At 38.9% G+C, this 24,313-nt stretch overlaps 1 protein-coding gene and 1 long non-coding RNA gene across 2 annotated transcripts in view; one reads left to right on the forward strand and one right to left on the reverse strand.

Annotated features, from left to right (window-relative positions):
• The window catches only part of frmd6 (FERM domain containing 6), a 127,208-nt gene that overhangs the window by 42,534 nt on the left and 60,361 nt on the right, over positions 1-24,313 (forward strand). Inside the window, exons 2-3 of the mRNA XM_043697633.2 lie at positions 11,257-11,520; positions 14,233-14,323. Coding sequence (XP_043553568.2) covers positions 11,422-11,520; positions 14,233-14,323 — 190 coding nt within the window. The 5' untranslated portion in view covers positions 11,257-11,421. The remainder of the gene's footprint in view (positions 1-11,256; positions 11,521-14,232; positions 14,324-24,313) is intronic.
• On the reverse strand, positions 869-11,236 carry LOC148149401 (uncharacterized). Its single transcript, XR_015757906.1, has 3 exons — positions 11,139-11,236; positions 4,352-4,412; positions 869-1,150 (listed from the first exon to the last, which is right to left on the reverse strand). It is a non-coding gene; the product is annotated as an uncharacterized LOC148149401 (long non-coding RNA).

Below are 24,313 nucleotides of genomic sequence, written 5' to 3' on the forward strand. Positions count from 1 at the left end.
AAATAGCATACTTTATACTGGCCTAGTAAGTTGCTGGAGCTAATTGAAACTACAAGGCAGTTTTGTATTCATCAAAGACTTCCTTTTAGTTTCTCATGGCACAGAACAGTGTCTCTTTTGAGTCCCTTCCATATTGAAGCAAGCTAACAGCTAAAGTGGGTCACTATTCTTTATATGTTTCTCATTTCGTTTATTCTGTATTTTTGCATGGAGATATGCCTTTCGTCAAAGTAAATAAAATGTTAAAACTATTTGGGGCAGATTGTGAAATGTCTTGTTGTCTATGGCTGAACTCAGTTCAACGCTGAACAATGAAATAGTCTTTTCCTCCGAATTCAGAGAGCCATTAGTGGTATATCTGGAATCAAGAAGGTCAGCCATTTGTTGGTTAGACAATTCAGGAATTTTGGTTAGAATTTAAAGCTATCTTTTGGCTATTTAGATGGAAATGTATAATATTGAGAAGCAATGAAGGACACTATTTCAGCCATATCTTGTTTGAATCTAAAAGGTAAATTTGAAAGATTTCACCACACGTTAGAAGGTATCTGACATAGGAAGCATTGTACAAACTGTGTTACACTTGGTTTAGAAGTCTTTCATGACATTGAGTTCCGTAAAATAATTGTCTTGCCATATTTTTCTCCCATTAAGTATAAGTTGTATAAAAATAACTTTCTTTTGTTTTCATGAGCTATTTCTCCTCCCTTAGCAGCAGACCTCAATAGCAAGCCACAGCAGTGTCAGTGTAATATTAAAATGCCAAATAACAACTGTTTCAGATTACCAGTATAGCTTTGCTTCTCATTCTGTTTAAGCTGTGCCGTTCCCAGTGTAAAATTGAGTAGGTTCACTTCAATGGTTGAACTTTCAAGTCTTGATTTTATTGCTGAATTTATGTTCACAGAAATGTGAATGTCATCAAAACATTGAAAGACAGGTTTAGCTGTCTAATCCAGAGATATGTGTCACTCCAACAACTTTTGAGAAGCTTGACAAAGCAGCCCAATGATTGGTGCCACATCCACAAACACTCACCTGCTCCACTGCCAACACTCAGTAGCAGCAGGTATACGAATAACAAGATGCACTGCAGAAATTCACCAAGGCTTCTTAGAAAGCACCTCCCCAAACCCACGACCACTTCCATCTAGAAGAACAAAGGCAACAAATAATTGGGATCACCACTCTCTGCAGATTTCCATTCAAGCCGCTCCACATCCTTACTTGGAAATATATTGCTGTTCCTTCAATTTTGCTGGATCCGGTGGCACAGTGGTTAGCACTGCTGCCTCAGAGTGCCAGAGACCCGGGTTCAATTCCTGCCTCAGGCAACTGTCTGTGTGGAGTTTGCACGTTCTCCCCGTGTCTGCGTGGGTTTCCTCCGGGTGCTCTGGTTTCCTCCCACAGTCCAAAAATGTGCAGGTTAAGTAAATTGGCCATGCTAAATTGTCCATAGTGTTAGGTGAAGGGTTACATGTAGGAGAATAGGTCTGGGTGGGTTGCTCTTCGGAGGGTCAGTGTGGACTTGTTGGGCTGAAGGGCCTGTTTCCAAATTGTAAGTAATCTAATCTAATCTTAAGAAAAACCCTGGAATTTCCTCCCTAATGACATTGAAGGTATACATAGCGGCTGCAATGGTTCGAGAAGGCAGCTTGCCATCACCCTCTCAAGAGCATTCAAGGATGGACAATGTGTGCTGGCCCAGCCAACAATGTCTGCATCTTGTCACTGATTCAGAAACATAATTTGACACTGTATCTTCCAATCTCTGTGATCTGGCATGTTCTTCAGGCTAAGCCCCGCTGTGCTTCCAGTTTTCTGGAATTGTACTGACTGTATTCCCTAAAAGAACTGCTTTCCATCTCATGTTTATGTTGCACAATGCTTTTTAAACATGTTTAGACACTCTTGTGCTAACCCTCCCCCAAGATCTGATTAAAATCAATGGTCTGGAAGGGACCTGCTCCTGAGGCTGCTGGATGATGGAGGTACAACCTGTAATAGGGATGTGTCTTGTAACCCATAACCCAGCTTTGCAAGTTGTACCAGGCAGATGTAATGACCTCTTTTTATCGAAGCAAGGAAATTCACTTATAAATAAAACCAAAAATGGTGGAAACACTCAGCAAGTCAGGCAGCATCTTTGAGAGTGAAACTGAATAAGCAGCCTGAAACCTGTGCTTCTAATTGTGGTGAATGTGGAGGAGTACTGAAGTAAGGATATGTAAACATCCCTGCCCTCCCAACTTCCCTATGAAGCACCTTTTCTCTCCAGCATGGTATTGCAATTTGATGATGTTATCCCTTTTAACATAAAGAATTAGGATATGGGTAACCTGCTATTGAAAGATCTAACAGATACTCACTGATGTATCCTGGGGTTACGTACGCAGGCACATCTATGCCTTGGCTAACTATCAATTATAAAGAGTAGATGCTTCTACCAGCCTGTCATTCTTCAAGTGAACTAAATTAAGATGGAATCTGAGACCTTTATGCCCTTGGTTGCATGCTGTGATACAGTGATGATATCCATCTGTTAAAAATATACTGACATAGTTTCTATGTTACATCTCAGTTACTATGATATGGCTTATGGAGAGTTTTAGAGGTTATTGCAAAGTTCCACATGAAAACCTCTAAATTGAATTGAATCTATGCGAATTTGAGACTGATCGAGTTGCTGGTGAAAATAGGAAAGTAGCAGAAACAAGTGATGTAAGAACCGATTTTTCAAAATAATTTAGATGGATTATGCAATTAGGCAAATAACAATTGAAAAGCTAACTGAAAATATTACACATAACTCAAGAAAATAGGTATCACTAAGTGGTAACTCAAGCTGAACGTGGAGATTAGGAATATTATTCCCAGGAGTGTCAGAGAAATGGCAAAGTCATTTAAAAAGCTAATGAAATGATGAGAACAGTGAATTAAAAGTTCATGGCCTTATAGATGAAGTTTTGCAATGGATTTGTTAGACAGTTCGAGGATTGTGTTTAGTTTTGGTAAGACTATCACCAATAAAAAAAGACATGTATTTGAAACTGTGCGCTATAAGGGTAGGTAGAAGCCCTTCCGTATCTCTTCCCTTGAAGCTAATCAGCTGATTATACAACCGTATCCCTGGTAATTATAGGAGCATCTGTAAAGACCACATTTTTTTTATTTCTGGACTATGGATTAGAAAGTAAACTACTACTTTAAATAAAGGATACTGTGGAAAGAGGTAGTTGCAGTTTTAAAAATCCTGGAGTGCATGGTGAGTTATAGAGTCACAGAGTCGTACAGTATGAAAACAGACCCTTGTCCAACTTGTCCATGCCAACCAGATATCTTAATTTAATCTAGGGCCACTTCCCAGCACTTGGCTCATATCCCTCTAAACTCTTCCTATTAATGTGCCCATCCAGGTGTCTTATAATTGTTGTAATGTACCATGCTCCATCAGTTCCTCTGGTAGCTCGTTCCATACATGCACTATCCTCTGTATGAAACAGTTGCCCCTTAGATCCCTTATAAATCTTTCCCTTCAAACCTATGCCCTCTGTACATGCCCCTACACAGGGAAAAGAAAACCTTGGCTATGTCCTTTATCTATGCCCCTCATGATTTTATAAACCTCTATAAAGTCACTCCACTGCCTTCAATGCTGCAGGGAAAATAGCCGAAGCTTATTCACCCTCTCCCTATAGCTCAAATCCTCCAACCCTGGCAACATCCTTTGTGAATCTTTTCTGAACTCTTTCAAGTTTAACAGTGTCTTTCATATATGAGGGAGACCAGAATTGAACATCGTATTCCAAAAGTGCCCCAACTAACATCCTATATAGCTGCAAGATGACATCCCAACTCCTATACCCAGTACACTGACCAATAAAGGCAAGTCTATCAAATACTTTCTTCACTACCCTGTCTACCTGTTGTATGCAATCATGTCTTTTCCTGGAATAGTGAGAGTGAAAGCAGACAGAATGGAGTTGATAGGTTCTGACCTAAGGGACAACTATCTGACAACTTTGACTCTTGATTGTGTCTATGGCATGTGTGGGGAGAGTGCAGCAGAAACCTCTATCTTTTTGTCTCTCTATGTATATTATATATATTGTATATGATATATGTGTAATATGTATCTAAGCTTTCTTTCTAAATTGCTCTTTCTGCAAATCATCTGCTGAAGGAGGAATAAAGAGCCTTAGAGATGTTGAAAGGATACCTTCTCAGCCAAAAATGAAAGACTGAAGATTAGTGTGAGACAACCCTGTGACGATGTTAAACAATTGAAATGAAGTGAAAGAAAACCACTCATTGAATTCTGTGGCCCAGACTGGTGCTATTGAACTGTTACCTTGATTTTGTTTTCTCTCTTTAAACTCTTTATCCATGTCGTGTTGTCTTTGTGTATTTGCCTGCTTGAGAGCGGGGGGATTTAAGAAGAGGTAGTTTAAGTGATAGTTATAAGTTAGTAATATCTTTTGCCTTAGGATAAAGACAATTCATTTGCAATGAACAGTTATTAAATGCACAAATCTGGTGCGCATATTATTTAACGCAAATTAGACTAGGGTTGGACAATTTAGTGCATTATTCAAATTTTCACATTTGTAGTGACTCGAACAGTAGGGCTTGATTTTGCAGTACACTCTTCAGTGAGTCATGAATACTAAGTCATGTCTTAAAATGAAAGCAGAAGTTCACAGCCAAAGTTCATTGCATGTGGCCAAATGGGATATCAATGTAAGTGATTGCTTGCAGAGGATATTCATAGTCACTGCACAGCATAATATAATGAACATATTTTTAACATCATTGTGTTTCAGTCTTTCAATTAGCCACCACTCATTTACGTACTAGATCTCTCATCCTATTTTTTAAATTTTCTATCTTTTATTCACTCTCCTTTCCAAAATTGTCCTCAAAATCAACTTCTTGCTGTGTTTCTGGCTACCTGTCCAGCACTAATTGTTGAATATATTGAAGGTGAGAGGCACTGCATTAAGATGTTGTGGGAAACAAAAAGTGTGTAGGGTGTGAGGAGTTCCTGTGTACAGCTTAATACAATTGTAAATGTGTCCTTTATGAACAATTTATTAATTTGTGGATGTTGGTTAGCTCAGCTGTTGAAAGGCTGATTTGTGATGCAGATTGTTGCCAGTCGCCCATGTTTAATTCCCGCACTGGCTGACGTCACGAAGAAGGCTCCACCTTCTCAACTTGCCCTTTGCCCATAACACTGTGACCCTCTGCTTAAACTCAGCACCACCATCTCTCTCTAATGAGAGAGCAGTCCTTTTGTCTTTTGAGACTATGGCAACTTTACTTACTTTATTGATGTTGTTACTTGTAGTACATAAGGGAAAATTGCCCAAGCCTTTCCAATTAAAGTACAGGTAATGAAATCTTCTGCCCATGCAAGTGAATAGGCGGACATTGTGGACTGTTGAGAAAATAAATTGAAAGGCATAGCTTTTGTAGAGGTTTTACACCAACACCATGCTTGCCAAATAATGTGACTATGCTTGTGAATTGCTTTCTGTCTTGAGCTGCTGACACTAACTGATCTCAGTATTCAGATTTAGGATATTCATCAATGAAATGATAACACAAAAACAGAAATAGCTGGAGGAACTCAGCACGTCTGACAGCATTTTTGGAAAGAAAGCAGAGTCAACAGTTTGGGTCCAGTGACCCTTCTAGATACTAAAAATACTTGCTCTGAACCTCAGAAAAGACCGAACAACAGTTTAAATCTATAAGCATCAACTGTGCTGAGAATTTTGATTTGTGCTTAAATGCTGTAACTGTGGAATGGTTTGTACCAGCCTGAGACCTGGGCCATAAATAATAAATGTTATGATAGAGCTCCAAGCAATTGTGGCTGTTTGCTTGAGCTTGTTGATTGGTGAGTGTGGAAGACTGTCCAAGCTTTGGGGAGCTAGGTGTCAGGTCTGGGAGTGGGAAGGCAATTCAGAGGGTCTTTGAAAATGTTGGACTTTTTTGTGGACTCAGAAGGAGCCTGTCTACTTTTCTGGACACTTTAAAATTCCTATTTTTGTTATTTTCATGTTCTCTTGTAAGGTAACTGAATGGGCAGCACAACCAGGAGTGTTAACTCTCAACATATTCCAGGAGATCAGACAGAAGTGATGCTAGGGAAATCTGGCTTTGTGACATAAGTGGGTGAATCTAGAGAAAAATGGGCTAGGAAACCTGTGGAAAGGTTAAGCTTGAGTTAAGGTAGAGGGGGAACATATCTAGCACAGGCTGGTTGAGTTGAATGATTGATTGAACCTGAATTTATGGAATTCCACAACTGTGTCTGAATAATTCCTTCTCCTGTCAGTTGTTCTTGGGGCGTGGAAATCCACAATGCACCATATTCCAACTGGTTAAATCCAAGAGTAATTATAGCATTTAAGAACACTAATTAATCATTTTGCCAGCAACCAACCAGTCTCAACTGAGCCTAGATTTGACTCATTATCAGCACTCTTTCCTCCAGCTCTGCAGCCTGACTAAACATTGCCTCAACTGGTGGAGCACTGAATAAAAACCGTAGGAACTGTAAATGCTGTAAATCAGAAACAAAAACAGAAATTGCTGGAAAATCTCAGCAGGTCTGGCAGCATCTGTGGAGAGAGATGTTTCAGGTTGAGTGACCCTTTCTCAGTGCCTGAATTCCTTAATACTGTCAGACCTGCTGAGCTTTCTCAATACATTTTATTTTTATTTATGGTAGAGCACTGATCCTGTCATCTGTCGGCTATTTTTGATATTTCCATAAAGTCATATCCACTGACTCCAACCTGGGCTCTTCTATTGGCAGCGGAGCAGTTCCTGACATAGGGAAGGTCAGATGATACCTGAACGCAAGCAGGAATTGGTTGACTGGAAAGTCAGGTGGTACCTGGTGGCTAGTCATAGCTGCCATTGCTGGGAGCTGAGCCTGCTCCTGGAATGTATTGCTTGGCTTCTCTGAGATCAAGGCCAATCTGGAAGATTCTCAGCCATTCTGGGAGGCACAGAATATGCTATAGTTTGCAAGCCAAAACCTCATTGTCATAGGGTAGGCAATTGCTAGTGCTGCTCTGAGCATATTTACACATGTTGTACTCAGCTGAAAATGCTGCTGAAATGGTCAAAATCATGAAACTAAGTGAAAGATTAAATAGATGTGAGGTTTAACTGAAATATTACGGCAGTGAAATCTCTGCATAAAGCAATGATTTCCCAATTTGCAGTTTCCACCTGAACTAGTTGGAAGTGGTTGAGCCAGTCCTATTATCAGTTGTTGTCTTTCCTAACTTAGATCATGAAATGAGATTGCAGTGTATGGAATAATGCTGCTCTATGAGTCAGTTACATTGTGAGTCAGTCGAGATTTTGCATGCTAAAATAAATACACAGATGGTCACCTTTTGAAAATGATAATTAGAAATGAAAGAACAGTTTGACCATCATATGTTATTGCAAATTGCGAGCATTATGAATTTTGTGAAAAATCACTATTTCCTTCAGCCTACAAAAGAATTTGCAAATTCAGTAAAGTCAATTGCTTTAACATGATAAATTAATGTTTCCTCTTGTGCTATCAGTGGATAGCTTCCCAACAGTTTCCCACAACATCATCATGAAACATTTTAAAAGGAATATGAAGACTATAACAAACTGTTGCTTAGTTATCTCTAACTTATGATTCATAACCATTACTGATATATTTTGAGAAGTTGTTAAAATTACATAATTGTCAGTCTTATGATCAGATTAGCAGGTTAGAAGAATCTTATTTCAGGAATTTTTAAAACCTTGCTGAATTCCACTGAAATAAGTGCTACCAATTGTTTGGTTTGTTGTTTTGGTAGAAGCTGTGATAGAGTTTTGCTTTCTGATGTTTGGGTAACTATATCTTAACTTTTGTAAAACTGAAAAAAACAGATCGTAAAATCATCCAGTACAGAAGAGGCCCTTTGGCCAATTGAGTCTGATCTGGCAAAAACCTACTGTAAATCAGTAGGGCTTACCTTCCAGCACTTGGTGTACTGCCTTGAGCATTCTGACAATTCAAGTATTCACCCAAGTACTTATTAAAGGTTATGAGGTTTCCCACCTTAGATATCCTCCCAGTCTGTGCATTCCACATTTACACCACCCTCTGGGTGAAAATCTTTCCTCCAATTCCCTCTTAAACCTTCTACCCTTCACCTTTTAAAATTGTGTTCATTATTGACCCTCAACAAAGATAAAGATAAAGAGCTACTTTCTATTCATCCTGTCAATGCCCCTCATAATCTTGTGTACCACCATTAGTTCCTCGCTCAGTCTCTGTTCAAAACTACCTTAACTTATCCAATCACATCCTTCCTATAATGTGCTGGTCAGAATTGCACACAATGCTCCAGCTGTAGTCTAAATAAAGTCCTGAACAGCTCCAACATAATCTCCCTACTTTTATAATCTATGCCATGACTGACCAGGGCAACTACCTAGTATGCGTTCTGAGCTACCCTATAAACCAGACCTGCTGCCTTCAATGATACGTGCGCAAGCATCCCAACATGTCCCTGTTCCTCTGAGATTCTTAATACCATGCCATTCATTGAGTGCTCTCTTATCTTGTTATTTCTTCCAAAGTGCACCACCGTACATTTATCAGGGTTAAATTTCATCTGCCACTGATCTGTTTATCTGACCAATCTGTTTATATATTCTTGTAGCTGTTAACCATCCAGCCAATTTTTGTGTCATCCGCAAATGTACTTATCATCACCAACACCCAATGGCCACCACCACATTTTCTTCTGTATCATTAATGGATATCGCAAACAATAAGAGACCCAGGACTGATCCCTGTGGTACGCTAGTGGACACCGCCTCACACACACAAAACCAACTACCACCGCCCTTTGTCTCCTACCACTAAGTTAAAAATCACACAACACCAGGTTACAGTAAGGGCCTGTGCCCGAAACGTCGAATCTCCTGTTCCCTGGATGCTGCCTGACCTGTTGTGCTGTTCCAGCAATAAAGTTTCAACTTTGATCTCCAGCATCTGCAGACCTCACTTTCTCCAGGTTACAGTCCAACAGGTTAATTTGAAAGAACAAGCTTTCAGAGCACTGCTCCTTCATCAGCAACCTGATATAACCTGGTGTTATGTGGTTTTTAACTTTGTCCACCTCAGTCCAACACCAGCACCTCCACAGCATCCTACCGCAAAGTCAATTTTGGATCCAACTTGTCAAGTTACCCTGGACCCCATGTGCTTTTACTACTTCATCAGTCTCCCATGTGGGACCTTGCCAAAGGCTTTGCTGAAATTTGTATGAACTAGATCAATTGCCCTACCCTCATCTACAGACCTGGTCACCACCTTTAAATATTCAAATAAATTTATTAGGCATGATCTGTCTCTGACAAAGCCTTGCTGACTGCCCCGATCAAATCTTGCTTTTCAAAGTGGAGATTAATTCTCTTCTTTAGAATTTTCTCAAATGATTTCCCTACCATTGACCCACTGGTTTCTATTTAACTGTACCACTGTTCTTGAAAAGTGGAACCACTTTAGGTGTCCTCCGGCCTCTACTGCCCCTGTGGCCAGTGAAGACTTAAAGATTTGTGTCAAAGTCACAGTAACTTCCTCTATGGCAGCCTGGGATACAACCCATCCAGACCAGGGAGTTTGTCCATTTTTAAGCCCATCATAGTCTTCGAAACTTCCTCATTCCCTGTATCAAACTGCTCAAGATACTCACTCTCAGTCACTCTTACTGAACCTCGTACCTACATCCTCCTTCTCCCAGAGTGAAGACAGATATGAAGTACAGTTAGAAGATCCTTTATCTGAAATGCTCGCTACCAGCTGTTTTTCAGAATTTGGAATTGTTCAGTTTTCAGAATAGTGACAGTTTAATAGTGAAATTTTTAAAAATCTTATTGAAGGAGCAGTAAAGTAAGAACGTGCTTGGCCACACCCCCCCACGTCGCATCTGAGTGACGAGCATCGAGTGTGTGTTGACTTGGGGGCGTTCACAGAGGAACCCCAGGCCTGTCGGTGCTTGGCCTTGCACCATCCCCACCCACGTCGCATCTGAGTGACACGCATTGAATGGGTGTGGACTTGGGTTAACTGTTTGCTCTCCAATCTTGTTAATGAGAAAAAATTTCACAAAAACTTTTGGATTTCGGAGCTTTTCAGTTTTTAGATGTTAAGATAAAGGATCTTCTACCTGTACTTGTTTACTAATGTCCTCTAGCTTCCATGCACAGATTATTCTCATTGTCCCTATTGGACCCTACTCTATCCTGCCCTTCCCTTTGATGTACTTATTTAGTATATTGGGATTTTATCAAATCTTACCTGCCAGTATTTTTCATACCCACTCTACGCTCTCCCGATCATTTTGTTAAGATCCCCCCAGCACATTCTATATTCACGCTTCTATTGATTTGCTCACGTTGTACCTATTAAAAGCCTCTCTTTTCATTCATCTCCAGCCCTGAATGTTCCGCGAAGTCCAGAGTTCTCTGGGCTAGTTGCACCTACATTTCACCCAAAAGAGAACTTGTTGCACCCGCACTCTTGCCAATCCCATTTTAAACATCCTCTCAATGCTCTGCTGTAGATTCACCCAGAAATATCTGTTTCTGGCCTACATTTAGTCAGAACCTGTCTTATTTTAATAAAACCTGCCTCTCCCCAATCCTAAATCCCTTTCAAACACTAATGGCCAGATCTTCAGGTCTGTGCCTTTTAAATGCTGAACATGGTGACTGACAAATTCTTTTTAAAGGATGTTTACTCTTTGAATGCAGCTGTCTAAAGACATCTGTGATGTTTTGTGAAGACACTTCCCCTCAAGGGAAATCAATTCATTTGATTTAAGTCACTACCTTTTACATAAGGATCTTTTGGCATAGAAAGCTAATGTATGCAGAAGCATTCTCTAAGATATCCCCCTCCTACAACAGTAAGTTTTAGAAACCTAAGACATGTTTTACTAAATCAACAGAAATTCATCTTTGAGTATTAAGAGTGAAATTGACATTTCTACATGCTGTAGATTTTTTTGACTAGTCTTAGAAGGATGAATGTGTGCCTTCAAACCTCAACAGTCAATAACAATTAGCTAACTCACCTTTGCATTTAAGTCACCAGTTGTGTCTGAGCTTGCCCAAGAAATATTCTAATTACAGTGTAGAGTTTGACTGGCTTCTTCATATAACTATAACGTCTTACTTTTCCTTCCTGTCCAGCTGCAGTGAGTGTTATGACACATCCAGAGCTGTCCTCTCTCTTGCAAGTGCGTGATGAAGAGGATTTGCATGTTGCTGTAGCACACTACAGCCTAATGCTCTGACTTGTAATTTGAAAGAACCCTGGGGTACCTGGGAGAAACCTCTTACAGCCTACTTGGCGTGATGAGCAAGTTCACCTTTCAGAACAACAAAGTGATGCAGGACCGCCGGAGTGTTTGTGTCTTCCTTCCAAATGATGAAGCTCTCAACATTATTGTGAATGTAAGTTTTTCCCATTTATCTTTCTATTCATTTTAATTCCTTTAAATGCACTTGAAATGGTTTCTTCAACATTAAAAATGAATAATATTATATCCATGTGGTGTAACTCTCATTTGGGCATCCCAGTCTTGCCTTTTCTAATTTAGCCTGTCATCAAAATAAAAAATAATAAAATAAAAATTATGACCTGATTTGTTTATATGACGAAGCAGTAAGGTGTGACTGTCTTTTAACTTGTTGTTTTGAAGAGAAAGTATATTATAAAACCCACTTTAATGTGTTTCTTTTTAATATTCAACCATCATTGCCCAGCAAGCATTGTTTGCGGGCAACCCCTTTTCTATTTATCTTCTGATCTGATTCTTGACCAAACTACAACAAAGAAAATAAATGCCAGTGAAGAAACTAGATCTTCAAATTATTCTCCTTTCTATCTCTCACAGAATCATGGATGTATTATGGTGCAGATGAAGGCCCTTCACTCCATTGTGTCTGTTCCAGCTCTCCAAATGAGCATCATGACTTAGTGCCCTTCTTTGATTTTTCCCCTCTTGCACATTGGATGAGTTTTTAAAAATAGAAACAATGTCATTTAAAATGCCTGAACTAAACCTGCCTCTATTGAGGCAGTGCATTTCAAATCCAAATCACTTGAATGAAAATATGTTTTTTCCCTCTCATCTCACTTTTGCAAATTACTTTCAATTCTTACTCCTTGGTTTTTTTGATCCTTTTAATGAGCAGCAACAGTTTCTACTGATGTATTCTATCCCGCTTCCTCTCAATTTTGAAAGCTTCCGACAGATCTCCTTGGCTGCATTCTCTCCGTGGAGTACAGTTCTAACCTCTGCATTTTATCCTATAACTAAAATCTCTCATTTCTGGAACTGTTTTCATAAACCTCTCCTGAACTATCTAATGAGTTCATATCCCTATCCTAGAGTGGTGCTCAGAGTTGTACACAATACTCCAACTCTCAGAAGCAGTAGCCTTCTATTTGTTGTATCCATCACTGAAGTCAAAAGCTTACTGTGTGAAGACTTCAAGGTGCAAGTCTTAAAACACATTGGATGACTTGTTGAGATAGAGAGCTAAAAAGTAATTTCAATCTTAATTAAATATGTGACACCATCAGGTGCTGATGTAAGCCTTCTGTGAGCTGTTGCAAACACATTTTATGCTTGATTGTTGTGTCTGAGCTATCCAAACAATTTGCTGTTGTTGTTCAAAGCTTTTCAGCAGCTTTGTTCATTGTTCACTTTCAAACTACCCAATAATGAGTTATTGTTTTAGTTTCAGCAGATTAGAATGTATGTTTGAAGCAGATGAAGTTACAGGATTATGGCAAGAGACCAGAAGAGTGGGATCAGTTATAGATTCCTGTAACAAAAAATCAGAAATAACACAATAGGTTGATTGGCCTCCTGTGCAGTAAACAACTATAGTATTAACGGCATAGCAAGAATGCTGAAAGGATCTTTGCAAAGAAAGACTTTTATTCCTGAAATAAGTAATCTTGCACAAATTGGAATGTTACTGCCGCCTCATTACAACATTCAACTGAACGACTGTTCTCATTATTCCTCCTCCTGTTCAATTCCCAGAATACTTACTGAAAGAAACTTGACTGAAAATGCGTGTGAAATGTTTCGGATCCCAGACAAGCACAGAATTAGAGTTTTACTCATTATCAGTTTCCTTACTCTTATGTTATGGGGCTAAGAAGCTAATCAGAGGGTTCACAGGAAAGGGAGTATCTCTGAAGTGGAGACGGACAGGCACTTTAGGTTCCTTAGCTTTTGTATTTCTTTTGCTTTCTGTGATGGTTGAGAGGAATCAGGAGCTAGCCTTATCTTTGCACAGCACTGTGTAAGTGCACAGTTTTCTTTGTTTTACAAATGAGATACAATTCACTTGAGGACACAAGTCCATTTAGCTGTGAAATTTCCCTTTATTTTTAAAGTAATGATCCAAAACTCTCAGTATGGCATGTTTCATTCCATATGCTGCATCTGTCTATTGCTCCAGTGTACAGGGAGGAAACTGCTAGATCATCTTGTTTGAATGAGACTTCCTTACCATTTCAATTATTTGTCTTTGACCCAAACGTGAAAGGGTGGACAATTCATACCACAAGCAAGGATACAAAAATAGTTCCATTTGTGACTACGAAGGATGCATTCTTTTTTTTTGCAAACACCCCCCCCCCCCTCCCCCACCACCAGCAGTAGGTGCATCCTTGTGCTTACCTCAAGCAGACATTTTGTTGAAGAATAAAGACATGCTGAACTAGTCTTAACATTTTGGCAAATACTGCAAGCAGCTAAAGGTTCTACTTTTTCTCTTACGCCAAATATTTTGTTCATAAACATGCTTTAGTCTTAAGTGTGCCAATATTTAGAATAGAGTTAATGCATATTTTCTACAGTCTAAATTGTTTAAGATATATAATTTAGCTCAATCTGTGAACTAAATAACTATGAAACCTGGCAGCCCACATGTATTCTCCTTGGAGCAGAGAATATTATTGCAGCTGTGAAAATGGGCTCACGATTGCAGCATGTAGTCAATCCATTGAAATGGTTTCATTTTAATAGTTTTTGTCTTTTAAAAAAAGGGTAAGATATTGCTTGCTATGTCTCAGAGTTTCAATTTCTCAATGTCTGCTTTTACTAAATATTGTCAAAATATCATAATGTTTCCATTTTGTAGGTTAAAGCCTTGTGCCAAGAATTATTCGTTCAAGTCTGTGACCTTCTACGGCTGAAAGACTGTCATCTTTTTGGGCTAAGTGTCATACAAAGTAAGTGAGACTGAAAACAGATTATAATTCCACGACAATGAGGTAAACTGCATTATCTGCAATATATTCAGTTCTTTGGAATTCTGTAGAATTTTGAGAGTTTCATTCATAATCAGAATTTTTGATCTTTTCATTTGAATGTAATTATTCATGAAATGTTATTGTCCATCCCCCATGTTCTGCTATAATATTATGTAATTAAAGTGTCAAAATTTATTTTTTGAATTGCCTGAATGTAAGGGAAGTAAATCAACTAGAAAAGTAAGCCCTCAAACAAAAAGGATTTAAAAAAATTAGTAATTTCCCTTTCTCAAGGTGGGTCTTTGATTTACTGGAGTTTTGCTTCAGGTATTGTGAATCAGTGGGTGTGTATTTGTATCTTCAAGGTCTTTATCAATTCTTTAGGTTCTTTCCTTTTTTATCAAATCACAATAACTTATTGCTTTGTCTAAAATATTTCAAGTTAGGATTGAAGGTATTGGGTGTTTTTAACTTTCTGATTTCAGAATACTTCAATGTGATTGGTTATTGACATTGCTTGCTGACAGCGCTGTTGTTGTACACCTGGAGATCACCATTGCCTGGAGATGGATTCAATCTGTCACTAGGAAAGAAAGCCACACCACAGAGGTCACCAGGGCAGTTTCCTTTGGGAGCATTAGCAAGCGCTATTACTTTAGCTGACCACAAAATCCTGCCAAAACCGACAGACTGTACCACGTATATGCTATATTCAATTCAGTACCACATACATACACACACAGTTTATTACAGTTAATAGATAAAGTTTCTGTAATCAATTTGATTCTTATAAAACCCTGTGGGTAGATCGTAGTCAGTGTTGCTTGAGCACGAAGCTTGGACAGTGAAAAGAGAAAACCTAGGGGTAGACAATGGCGTAGTGGTATTATTGCTGCACAGTTAATCCAGGGGTTCACTAATGTCCTTTAGAGAAGGAAAATGCCATCCTTACCTGATCTAGCCTACATGTGACTCCAGATCCACAGCAATGTGGTTCACTCATCACCCTTTGGGTAATAAAAGCTGGCCGAGCCAGTGACACCCTCATCCTGTGAATGAAATTTTAAAAATCAGATGAAGAAAGTCACTCACTCGTTTTTACATACACCGATGATTTTTTAAAATCAGTTACTAAACAGAAGATGATCAGTCAGACACATAGTCGGAGATCTGGGTTTTTCACCTCATTTACCTATTTATACTCCACCCACGGCAGTTAGATATTCTTGAAGTAATGTTTCAAATATACAGCAGACAGAGATGACGGATACAAAAGATAAATGAAACATATTCAGTGAATCGAACTTTTATATAGTTCATGTGATCTGATCAGTGGGAAAGTCAGATTTGTGAATATCCAAACAACTTTGGTTAAGAAAAAGAAAGAAGCATATGTCAGGCATAGACAGGATAGATCGAGTGAATCCTTAGATGAGTATAAAGGAAGTAGTATACTTAAGAGGGAAATCAGGAGCCCAAAAAGGGGACATGAGATAGCTTTGGCAAATTGGGTTAAAGAGAATCCAAAGGGTTTTTACAAATACCTTTAAGGACAAAAGGGTAACTAGGGAAAGAATAGGGCCCCTCAAAGATCATGAGGTGGCCTTTGTGTGGAACTGCAGGAGATGGGGGGAGATACTAAACGAGTATTTTGCATCAGTGTTTACTGTGGAAAAGGACATGGAAGTTATAGAATGTAGGGAATTAGATGGTGAAATCTTGAAAAATGTCCATTTTACAGAAGAGGAAGTGCTGCATGTCTTGAAATACATAAAAGTAGATAAATCCCCAGGACCTAATCAGGTGTACCCTAGAACTCTGTGGGAAGCTAGGGAAGTGATGGGTGGGCCTCTTGCTGAGATATTTGTATCATCGATAGTCAGGAGGTTGGCTAACATGGTGTCACTGTTTAAGAAAGGTGGTAAGGACAAGCCAGGGAACTATAGACCAGTGAGCCTGACATCGGTGGTGGACAAATTGTTGGAGGGAATCCTGAGGGACAGGATGTACATTTATTTGGAAAGGAAGGACTGATTAGGGATAGTCAGCATGGCTTTGTGCATGGGAAATCATGTCTCACAAACATGATTGAGTTTGTTGAAGAAGTAACAGAAGATTGATGGGGGCAGAGCAATTGACGTGATCTATATGGACTTCAGTAAAGTGTTTGATAAGGTTCCCCATGGGAGACTGATTAATATGGTTAGATCTCATGGAATACAGGGAGAACCAACCATTTGGATACAGAACTGTTCAAAGATAGAAGGCAGAGGGTGGTGGTGGAGGGATGTTTTTTCAGACTGGAGGTCTGTGACCAATGGAGTGCCACAAGGATCTGTGCTAGGTCCACTACTTTTCATTATTTATATAAATGATTTGGATGTGAGCATAATTAGTAAGTTTACAGATGACACCAAAATTGGAGGTGTAGTGGACAGCGAAGAAGGTTACCTCAGATTACAACAGGATCTTGATCAGATGGGCCAATGGGCTGAGGAGTCACAGATGGAGTTTAATTTAGACAAATGAAAGCGAAGCTTAGCAGGACTTATCCACTTAATGGTAAGGTCCTCGGGAGTGTTACTGAATAAAGAGACCTTGGTGTGCAGGTTCATAGCTCCTTGAAAGTAGAGTTGCAGGTAGATAGGATAGTGAAGAAGGTGTTTGGTATGTTTTCCTTTATTGGTCAGAGTATTAGGTACAGGAGTTGGGAGATCATGTTGCGGCTGTTTTTGGAATATTGCTTGCAGTTCTGGTCTCCTTCCTATCAGAAGGATGTTGTGAAACTTGAAAGGGTTCAGAAAAGATTTACAAGGATGTTGCCAAGGTTGGAGGATTTGAGCTATAGGGAGAGGTTGAATAGGCTGGGGCTGTTTTCCCTGGAGAGTTGGAGGTTTAGGGGTGACCTTATAGAGGTTTATAAAATCATGAGGGGCATGGATAGGATAAATAGACAAGGTCTTTTTCCTGGGATGGACAGTCCAGAACTAGAGGGCATAGGTTCAGGGTGAGAGGGGAAGTATATAAAAGAGACCTAACGGGCAACTTTTTCATGCAGGGGGTGGTGCATGTGTGGAATGGTCTACCAGAGGAAGTGATGGAGGCTAGTACAATTGCAACATTTAAAAGACATCTGAATGGGTATATGAATAGGAAAAGTTTGGAGAGATATGGGCTGGGTGCTGGCAGGTGGGACTAGATTGTGTCGGGATATCTGGTCGGCATGGACAAGTTGGACCGAAGGGTCTGTTTCCATGTTGTACATTCCTGACTCTGTGATTCTATGACTTTAAACAATATCCCATCAATCATGAACATTCATTTATTGAAATGAACCATTTTGAATTCAGGATTAAAAGTACCATCTGTTTGTTTGATTGTAGAGGGAGCTAAGCAATTTAAAATTCATGAAAGCTGTGAATTTAGGAATCTTTAATCATTTCCTGAAGAAGGGCTTATGCCCGAAACATAGATTCTCCTGTTCCTTGGATGCTGCCTGACCTGCTGTGCTTTTCCAGCAACACATTTTCAGCTCTTTAATCTTGCCAAGTTCATGAACTACTGTTTTTTTTTGTCATTGTTGATCCAGCGAAGAATGAAAGGAGGAATGATTTGCATTTATATAGCACTGCAACCCAATATTGCAACATTTTGCCATACAATGCATTCGGTATCCTGAAAAACAATAGTAACTGTTGACTAAGCAAATATAATTCGATTAAGCAAAGAATAAACTAAATACAAGTAAAACCAATAATGACATTTGGGAAAAATAATAAAGAAAATGATCTGCTACAAATTGTATTACCATTTACAAAAAAAATTTACAAAGTGCCTTTAATATAATAAACTATTTGTAATAATTCACATATGTATGATAAAACAAAATTTGACACTGAACCACAGAAGATATTAGAGTAAAGAAATGGATTTTAAAGAGCGCCTAAATGGGGGAGTGAGGAGTGGAGAAAGCCAGAGATATTTGTGGATGGAATTCCACAAATCGGGCTCTTGAACATGCAGAGTTACTGGAGTGCAGTTATGGAGGGGTGTAGAAATGGAAGAGCAAGGGTGATTTGAACATGGGGATAAATATTTTGAATCAATTTGTTAAGCTAACTCAGAGCCAGTTTAGGTAGGAGGCATGTGTGAATGGGACTTAGTACAGGTTAAATCAAGAAAACAAATCTTTAGTTGGTCTTAACTTTATAAAGCTTAAAGCATGGGAGAATGGCCAGGAGTATACTGGAATAGTTGAATCAAGAGGTAGCAAGGACATTGATTATAATTTCTGCATAAGGTGAGCTGAGTTGGGCAATGTTACGGAGATTTAAATTGATTGTTTTGGCAATGATGCAGATATGTGATCAAATGCTCAGCTTTAGACCAAACATAATATCAAGGTTATGAACTATCTTGCTGAGTCTCTTACAGTTGATAAAGAGAGTGATAATGAAGTATGGAAAGACAAAATGTATTTAATGGGCGGCACGGTGGCCCAGTGGTTAGCACTGCTGCCTCACAGCGCCTGTAGACCCGGGTTCAATTCCCGACTCAGGCGACTGACTGTGTGGAGTTTGCACATTCTCCCCGTGTCTGCGTGGGTTTCCTCCGGGTGCTCCGGTTTCCTCCCACAGTCCAAAGATGTGCGGGTCAGGTGAATTGGCCATGCTAAATTGCCCGTAGTGTTAGGTTAAAGGGGTAAAGGTAGGGGTATGGGTGGGTTGCGCTTCGGCGGGTCGGTGTGGACTTGTTGGGCCGAAGGGCCTGTTTCCACACTGTAAGTAATCTAATCTAAGTAATCTAATCTAATCTAATCTGAAACTGAAACTCTCATTTTTTTCAAGTTTATTGAGATATAATGAAGCCATGGGCAGCTGAGCTGGATATGAAAATGTTTAGATCACTTTTCAAATATCTTTTGTCCAGTATGAAAGATGTCTTGATGTACTCCACCCATCAAAAGAAGGAAAAATTGGAGGGTAGACAGAAAAATATGGTTTTAAGTCAAGTACAGTCACCAAAATCTAGGGCATCTTTCTCAATACTCTCAACCTACCAGCCCATACATTAATTCCTTTAACAATTGCTGTTTGTCTCCTATCCATTAGCTAATTTTATTTTGTCTATTATAAGGGTTTACCTAAAATACTCATACCTTGTGAAGTTAATTATTATCTCTTTGTTTGGGCCCTTATCAAGAGATATTTAGATGTCAAAGTTTCCAAGTACCAAGATGTCTACACTCTAGTTGGATTGCCACTTTCTCAAAGAAATGGGATAGATTCCTGAATTTGAATTTATTTATTTCTGAATCTATGTTGACTGCAGATGAATAATTTATAATTGTACAGATGATCTTCATATTTAATCTTGAGGATCAATTCCATTACATGCAATAGGAAGTAAGTCTAAAGGATAAAAAGTAATCTGCATTGGTTTTGTCATTCTGTTAGCTGATGGTCACTAAGTAAGTCTATTAGTGCCTCCCCACTATCTATTGATCCCCTCTCCCTGATTATTAGTGTTTTACAAATTTCCTTCCTAATCTCTATCAGCACACTAGGATAGATATTGTTTATTCCTGGGAATGATTTATTTTTGTTAATTTAGCTAGTCTACAGCTTTTTTCAGTGGCAATGTCCCTCATATCTTTCCATGTGAACACACGCAGAAAGAGTTATTCAAAACATTTGCTACTTTTTTCTTATATTTATATTCAAGCCTATTTGGTACTTTGTTTGCCATCTCTCCTATGACTGCCCTCTTCTGTTGTGCCTTTGAAAACTAGTCTATTATACTTAAGCTGACCTGCTATGCCTTTTACTTGTTGCCTCTTTATTCCTCTGTTATTTTAATTAGTTTTGAAACCCTTTGCTTTCTCCCTCCAGGATTTTGACAAACCCTTCTTTCTCCGTCTTACACCTCTAATTTATTTTTTTCAAACATCTGCTTTCAAGTTTGTTGGATTTGAGAATGTATTTGTATTTGTTCTACATGTCTTTTTAAAAGTGTCTCCCTTTGTCTTTCTTTTGAATTGTTGTGAATAACCTTCCCTAACTGATTTGTGAAAGATTTCCCTCCTTTTGCTAAAATAGCCATTTTAAGTTCATTTACCATGTTCCTAGTCTTGGGTATTTTTGACTCTTGGGTTGTGTTAAAGTTATTCTTTGTTGGTCGCTGTTTCCCTCAGGTTCCAAAGCCTCAGTGTCTTGTACATTTGCTGATTGTTTTTAAAAAAAAGATCAAAATGATCATTTTTGTTTGTTACCTCCTCAATGCTCCAGGTCAAGAAGCAGTCATTAACTGAACCTGATAACTCTGGTTTTAGGGATGTGGATTATCCTGTTTATATGACATTGATTAGTGTTCCATTGAATTAACATTCCCATTGTTACATAAACATGTAAATTGTGGGAATTGGGAGGGTTACCTTTACCTGCTCTGCTGTTTTTAAAAAAAAAGGCTCCCAGATTACTTACAAGCTGGAAAGAGTCCAGAATTCAAATGTATTTGGATAATGAATGATTGCTCACATAGACCAATCAACATTTAACTGAATTCTCAAATCCTGACTGGACTTTAAACTTGGGTCTGAATAAGGAAGTTTTTTTTAGCGTGGGAAAGATCAGAAAGCTGAAGCTAAATTAATTTATTTTTCTTCTTGGAGCTCGGTGGTGTAGGAATCCCCCACAAGGCAACTTTAGAGCAGAAGAGGCCTACACTCCCTGCACCACTACCTACCGCAAGAGTGCCCCCTATAAAACCTTATCCCCTTCCAATTCATGGCGTGTTGGCTGGCAACCCTCTGACAAATTCTCAAAGCCGATATTCAATTCCCATTTCTTCATGGAGGGCAGTCAGAAAATTACCTGGAACTTCCCATTTCCTGTCAGAAAATCCATACCCTTGTTAATAAACTTGGTAAACATTGAAACCATTGGTTTCGGTCTCGGCTGCAAATCTTTTGATCTGCCTGACCTCCCTGCAACTGCCTGAGGTGAAGCCAGCTGTTCCCAACCTTAGGGCTGGATTTTCCGGGAGACAAGTCATCTCCAGAGACCTTTTAAAGGCAGGCAGGGCCTGGATGCAGACATCCTTGTCCTAACTTTCAACAGATCCCACTTTTACAGGCAATGGGAACGTGGCAGGGTCTGAATCTCACAGGCAGGAAACCTGGACTCAACGGGGTCATTTGAGATTGACAATTTACATGAAAGACACTGTTACAAACGATGGGATGGGAGGAATATGTTTGTAATCAAACCCCACTACTCCTCCAGTCACTCCATTAAAGTAAATGTTTTAGATCACCAAAATGACCAATTGGTTCCCTTTGGTACTGCTGTCCACATTAAAAAAAACTTTCAACAGGATTCCTTAATGAACTCAAAATAATCTGTTTATTGTAAAACACAATTCAACCAATAGTAAGAGGCAAAACCGGTTAACATCTAAATTGTAATCCAGAATTGGAACTTTCCCTTTGAATCCATTACAAAGACTTTGCATAGATGATATTTTAGAAAGAACGAAAGAAAAACATCCTTATTGGCGAATGGTCAGAAAAACAATGGATAGTTTGATGAATTCTCATAGTCCATTGGGTTTCGCGTTGTTGAAATCAAATTGCTGACAGTTGTAGAATGATGGAAGATCTTCCAAGCAAGGTCTTCACTTTAGATCTAAACAGATTTTTGATCAGTAAAAGAATTGAGGGTTATAGGAAAAAGCAAGACAGTAAAGTTAAGGATTTTCAAATCAGTCATGATCTCATTGAAGGGTGGAGCAGATTCGATGGGCTGAATGGTCTGTTCCAGCTTCTACATGTTATGGTCTTATGAATGGGGATGAAGCTGTATCCAAGTCTTTGGATGATGGTCACAGTTCAGCTTTTCACAAGTTACAAGGTCATCAAAACACCGATGTGTAGAAGGTTCCAAAGTAATTCAAAGAGATGTAAAGAGAATCTTGCAGCCATGCCACTGCTTTACATTTTTTTAACTTCGTCTTTCGTCTGCCTCGATTGGTGAAACCAAAAAAAACAAGTCCAGAAGAGGTTGCTAGGTAACCACCAGCGCAGCAACCCCCATAGTCCAAACTGTCTAAATTAAGGACAATAAACCCTATGTCATCTTTCCTTAAACATTTTGCTTGGATATTTTTCCGAAATCCTTTGACTTTCTGTAATCAGCTGACGGACCACAGCCCACATTAAACTATTGACTCATTTCCAGGAAACCACACTGATTCCGTTCAAACCTTTGGGAAAAAAAACCCTTTTTAATTCAGAAAGTGTCCACGCAGTTCAACATCTTTTAGTTGTCACGCAGTCTGTAAACATAAACATGTATTCCCAACTATGTTAACAATATTCTGCTATCATGGATAAAGGGAAAATAGGCTGACTTTAAATTTTGATTGCTTTTTCTCCTATTAAGACTGCGACAAAGAGTTCCTTTCTCTTTTTATTGTCATCCTTTCCTGAAGTAGATTGAAGCATGCTCTCCAAATCCTGATTTTTGGATTCCAATGTTTGAAATAAACTGCAGCAAACATCTTTTTAAGATGAAATCAAAGATAGGATTTATTTTAAAAAATTAAAGAAACTGGGAAATTGCTTTGCTACTCCATCCATACATCCAAGCACTCGGGAAATTAATGAATTCAGGACAGATGATCAGTTAATAATTATGAGTTTGGGTAATCCAAGTACTAAAATATTCAAACCAGTTGATGTGGTTACAACTTCCAGGCGGTTAGTGTCTAAAACGGTTTGCTTGGTGAGCTGGGTTTAGGTTTTTTTTCCAGCCAGCAACTTGGAGACAGAGGTGGAGGGTCTAAGATTGGCAACTCAGCCTGGAGTGCTGCACTCTCTCTAGGTCAAAAAGTAACATTAAGAAAAGCAGGAGGAGGCCATTTGACCCCTCAAGTCTTTCCTAGCTGATCTGCTCCAGGCCTCAACTCCTATTTTGTAATAGTTCCTCATAGCCATCAAACATCGCATTATTTCAAAAATTTATCAACCTCCTCTTTAAATACTTGTAGTGATTGACCCTACACAACTCTCTGGGTAAGAGAATTCCAGGCATTTACTACCATCTGGGAGAAGAAATTTCTTATAAATGATTGTTCTCTTGTTCTGTAACTATGTCCCTTAGATTGAAGTCGCCACTCAAGTGCTTATATCTTTGCAAAATCTACCCTGTCTACCCCTTTCAATAACATCATCCCTTATTCACTGAAGTGCAGAACAATAAAAGCCTATTCAGCTGTTCTTGATTATTCAATCCCTTCATCCCAGGAATCAGCCTGACGACTCTCTTTTGAACTGCCTGCAATGCCAATATATCCTTTCTTAAATACAGGGACCAAAACGGTGCACAGTACTCCAGGTGTAGCTTCTCAAACGACCTGTAGTTGTAACCAGATTGCCAGGGGATTGGAGTTTAAAAATGGAGCAATGAAGGCCAAAATTCCATTTGCGTTTTCAATTAGTATCACAACCTACCTGACAGCAAATTTACTGCAAAACTATATAAGCAGTTTACATCATTTTGTCAAATTTGTTAACATAGTTTTATTAGTAAATTACTACCTTTCCCATTGTTACTGATATTGGACCATATCCTTTTAAGAAAGGGAAGGATATTCATGGAATGAAGAACAGGTTGGTCCTGGCTATTCATGTTGGCAAATTGTTAGTTACATTGGTACTGTGGGGTCTTAATGCTTTTCTAATTTCTTAATTACACAATGGTAGGGCAAGAGTTAAAGTGTGGAGAACACAATTTTAAAAATGGAAAAATAATCAATTAAAATGATGTATTGAAAACCTTCAATAATTTTTACATTAGAAGTCCGTGAACCCTTTTAGAATGTAAAGCACTGTAATAGATGGTAGGACATCATCAGGTTTGTTTATCACCACTTACTATACATTTCTCCAAAAATCTAAAATACTTTTAA

The sequence above is a fragment of the Chiloscyllium plagiosum genome, unplaced genomic scaffold (genome assembly GCF_037043375.1).
Source record: "Chiloscyllium plagiosum isolate Xiang-an unplaced genomic scaffold, Cpla_swu_hap1 HiC_scaffold_8, whole genome shotgun sequence".
NCBI lineage: Eukaryota > Metazoa > Chordata > Chondrichthyes > Orectolobiformes > Hemiscylliidae > Chiloscyllium > Chiloscyllium plagiosum.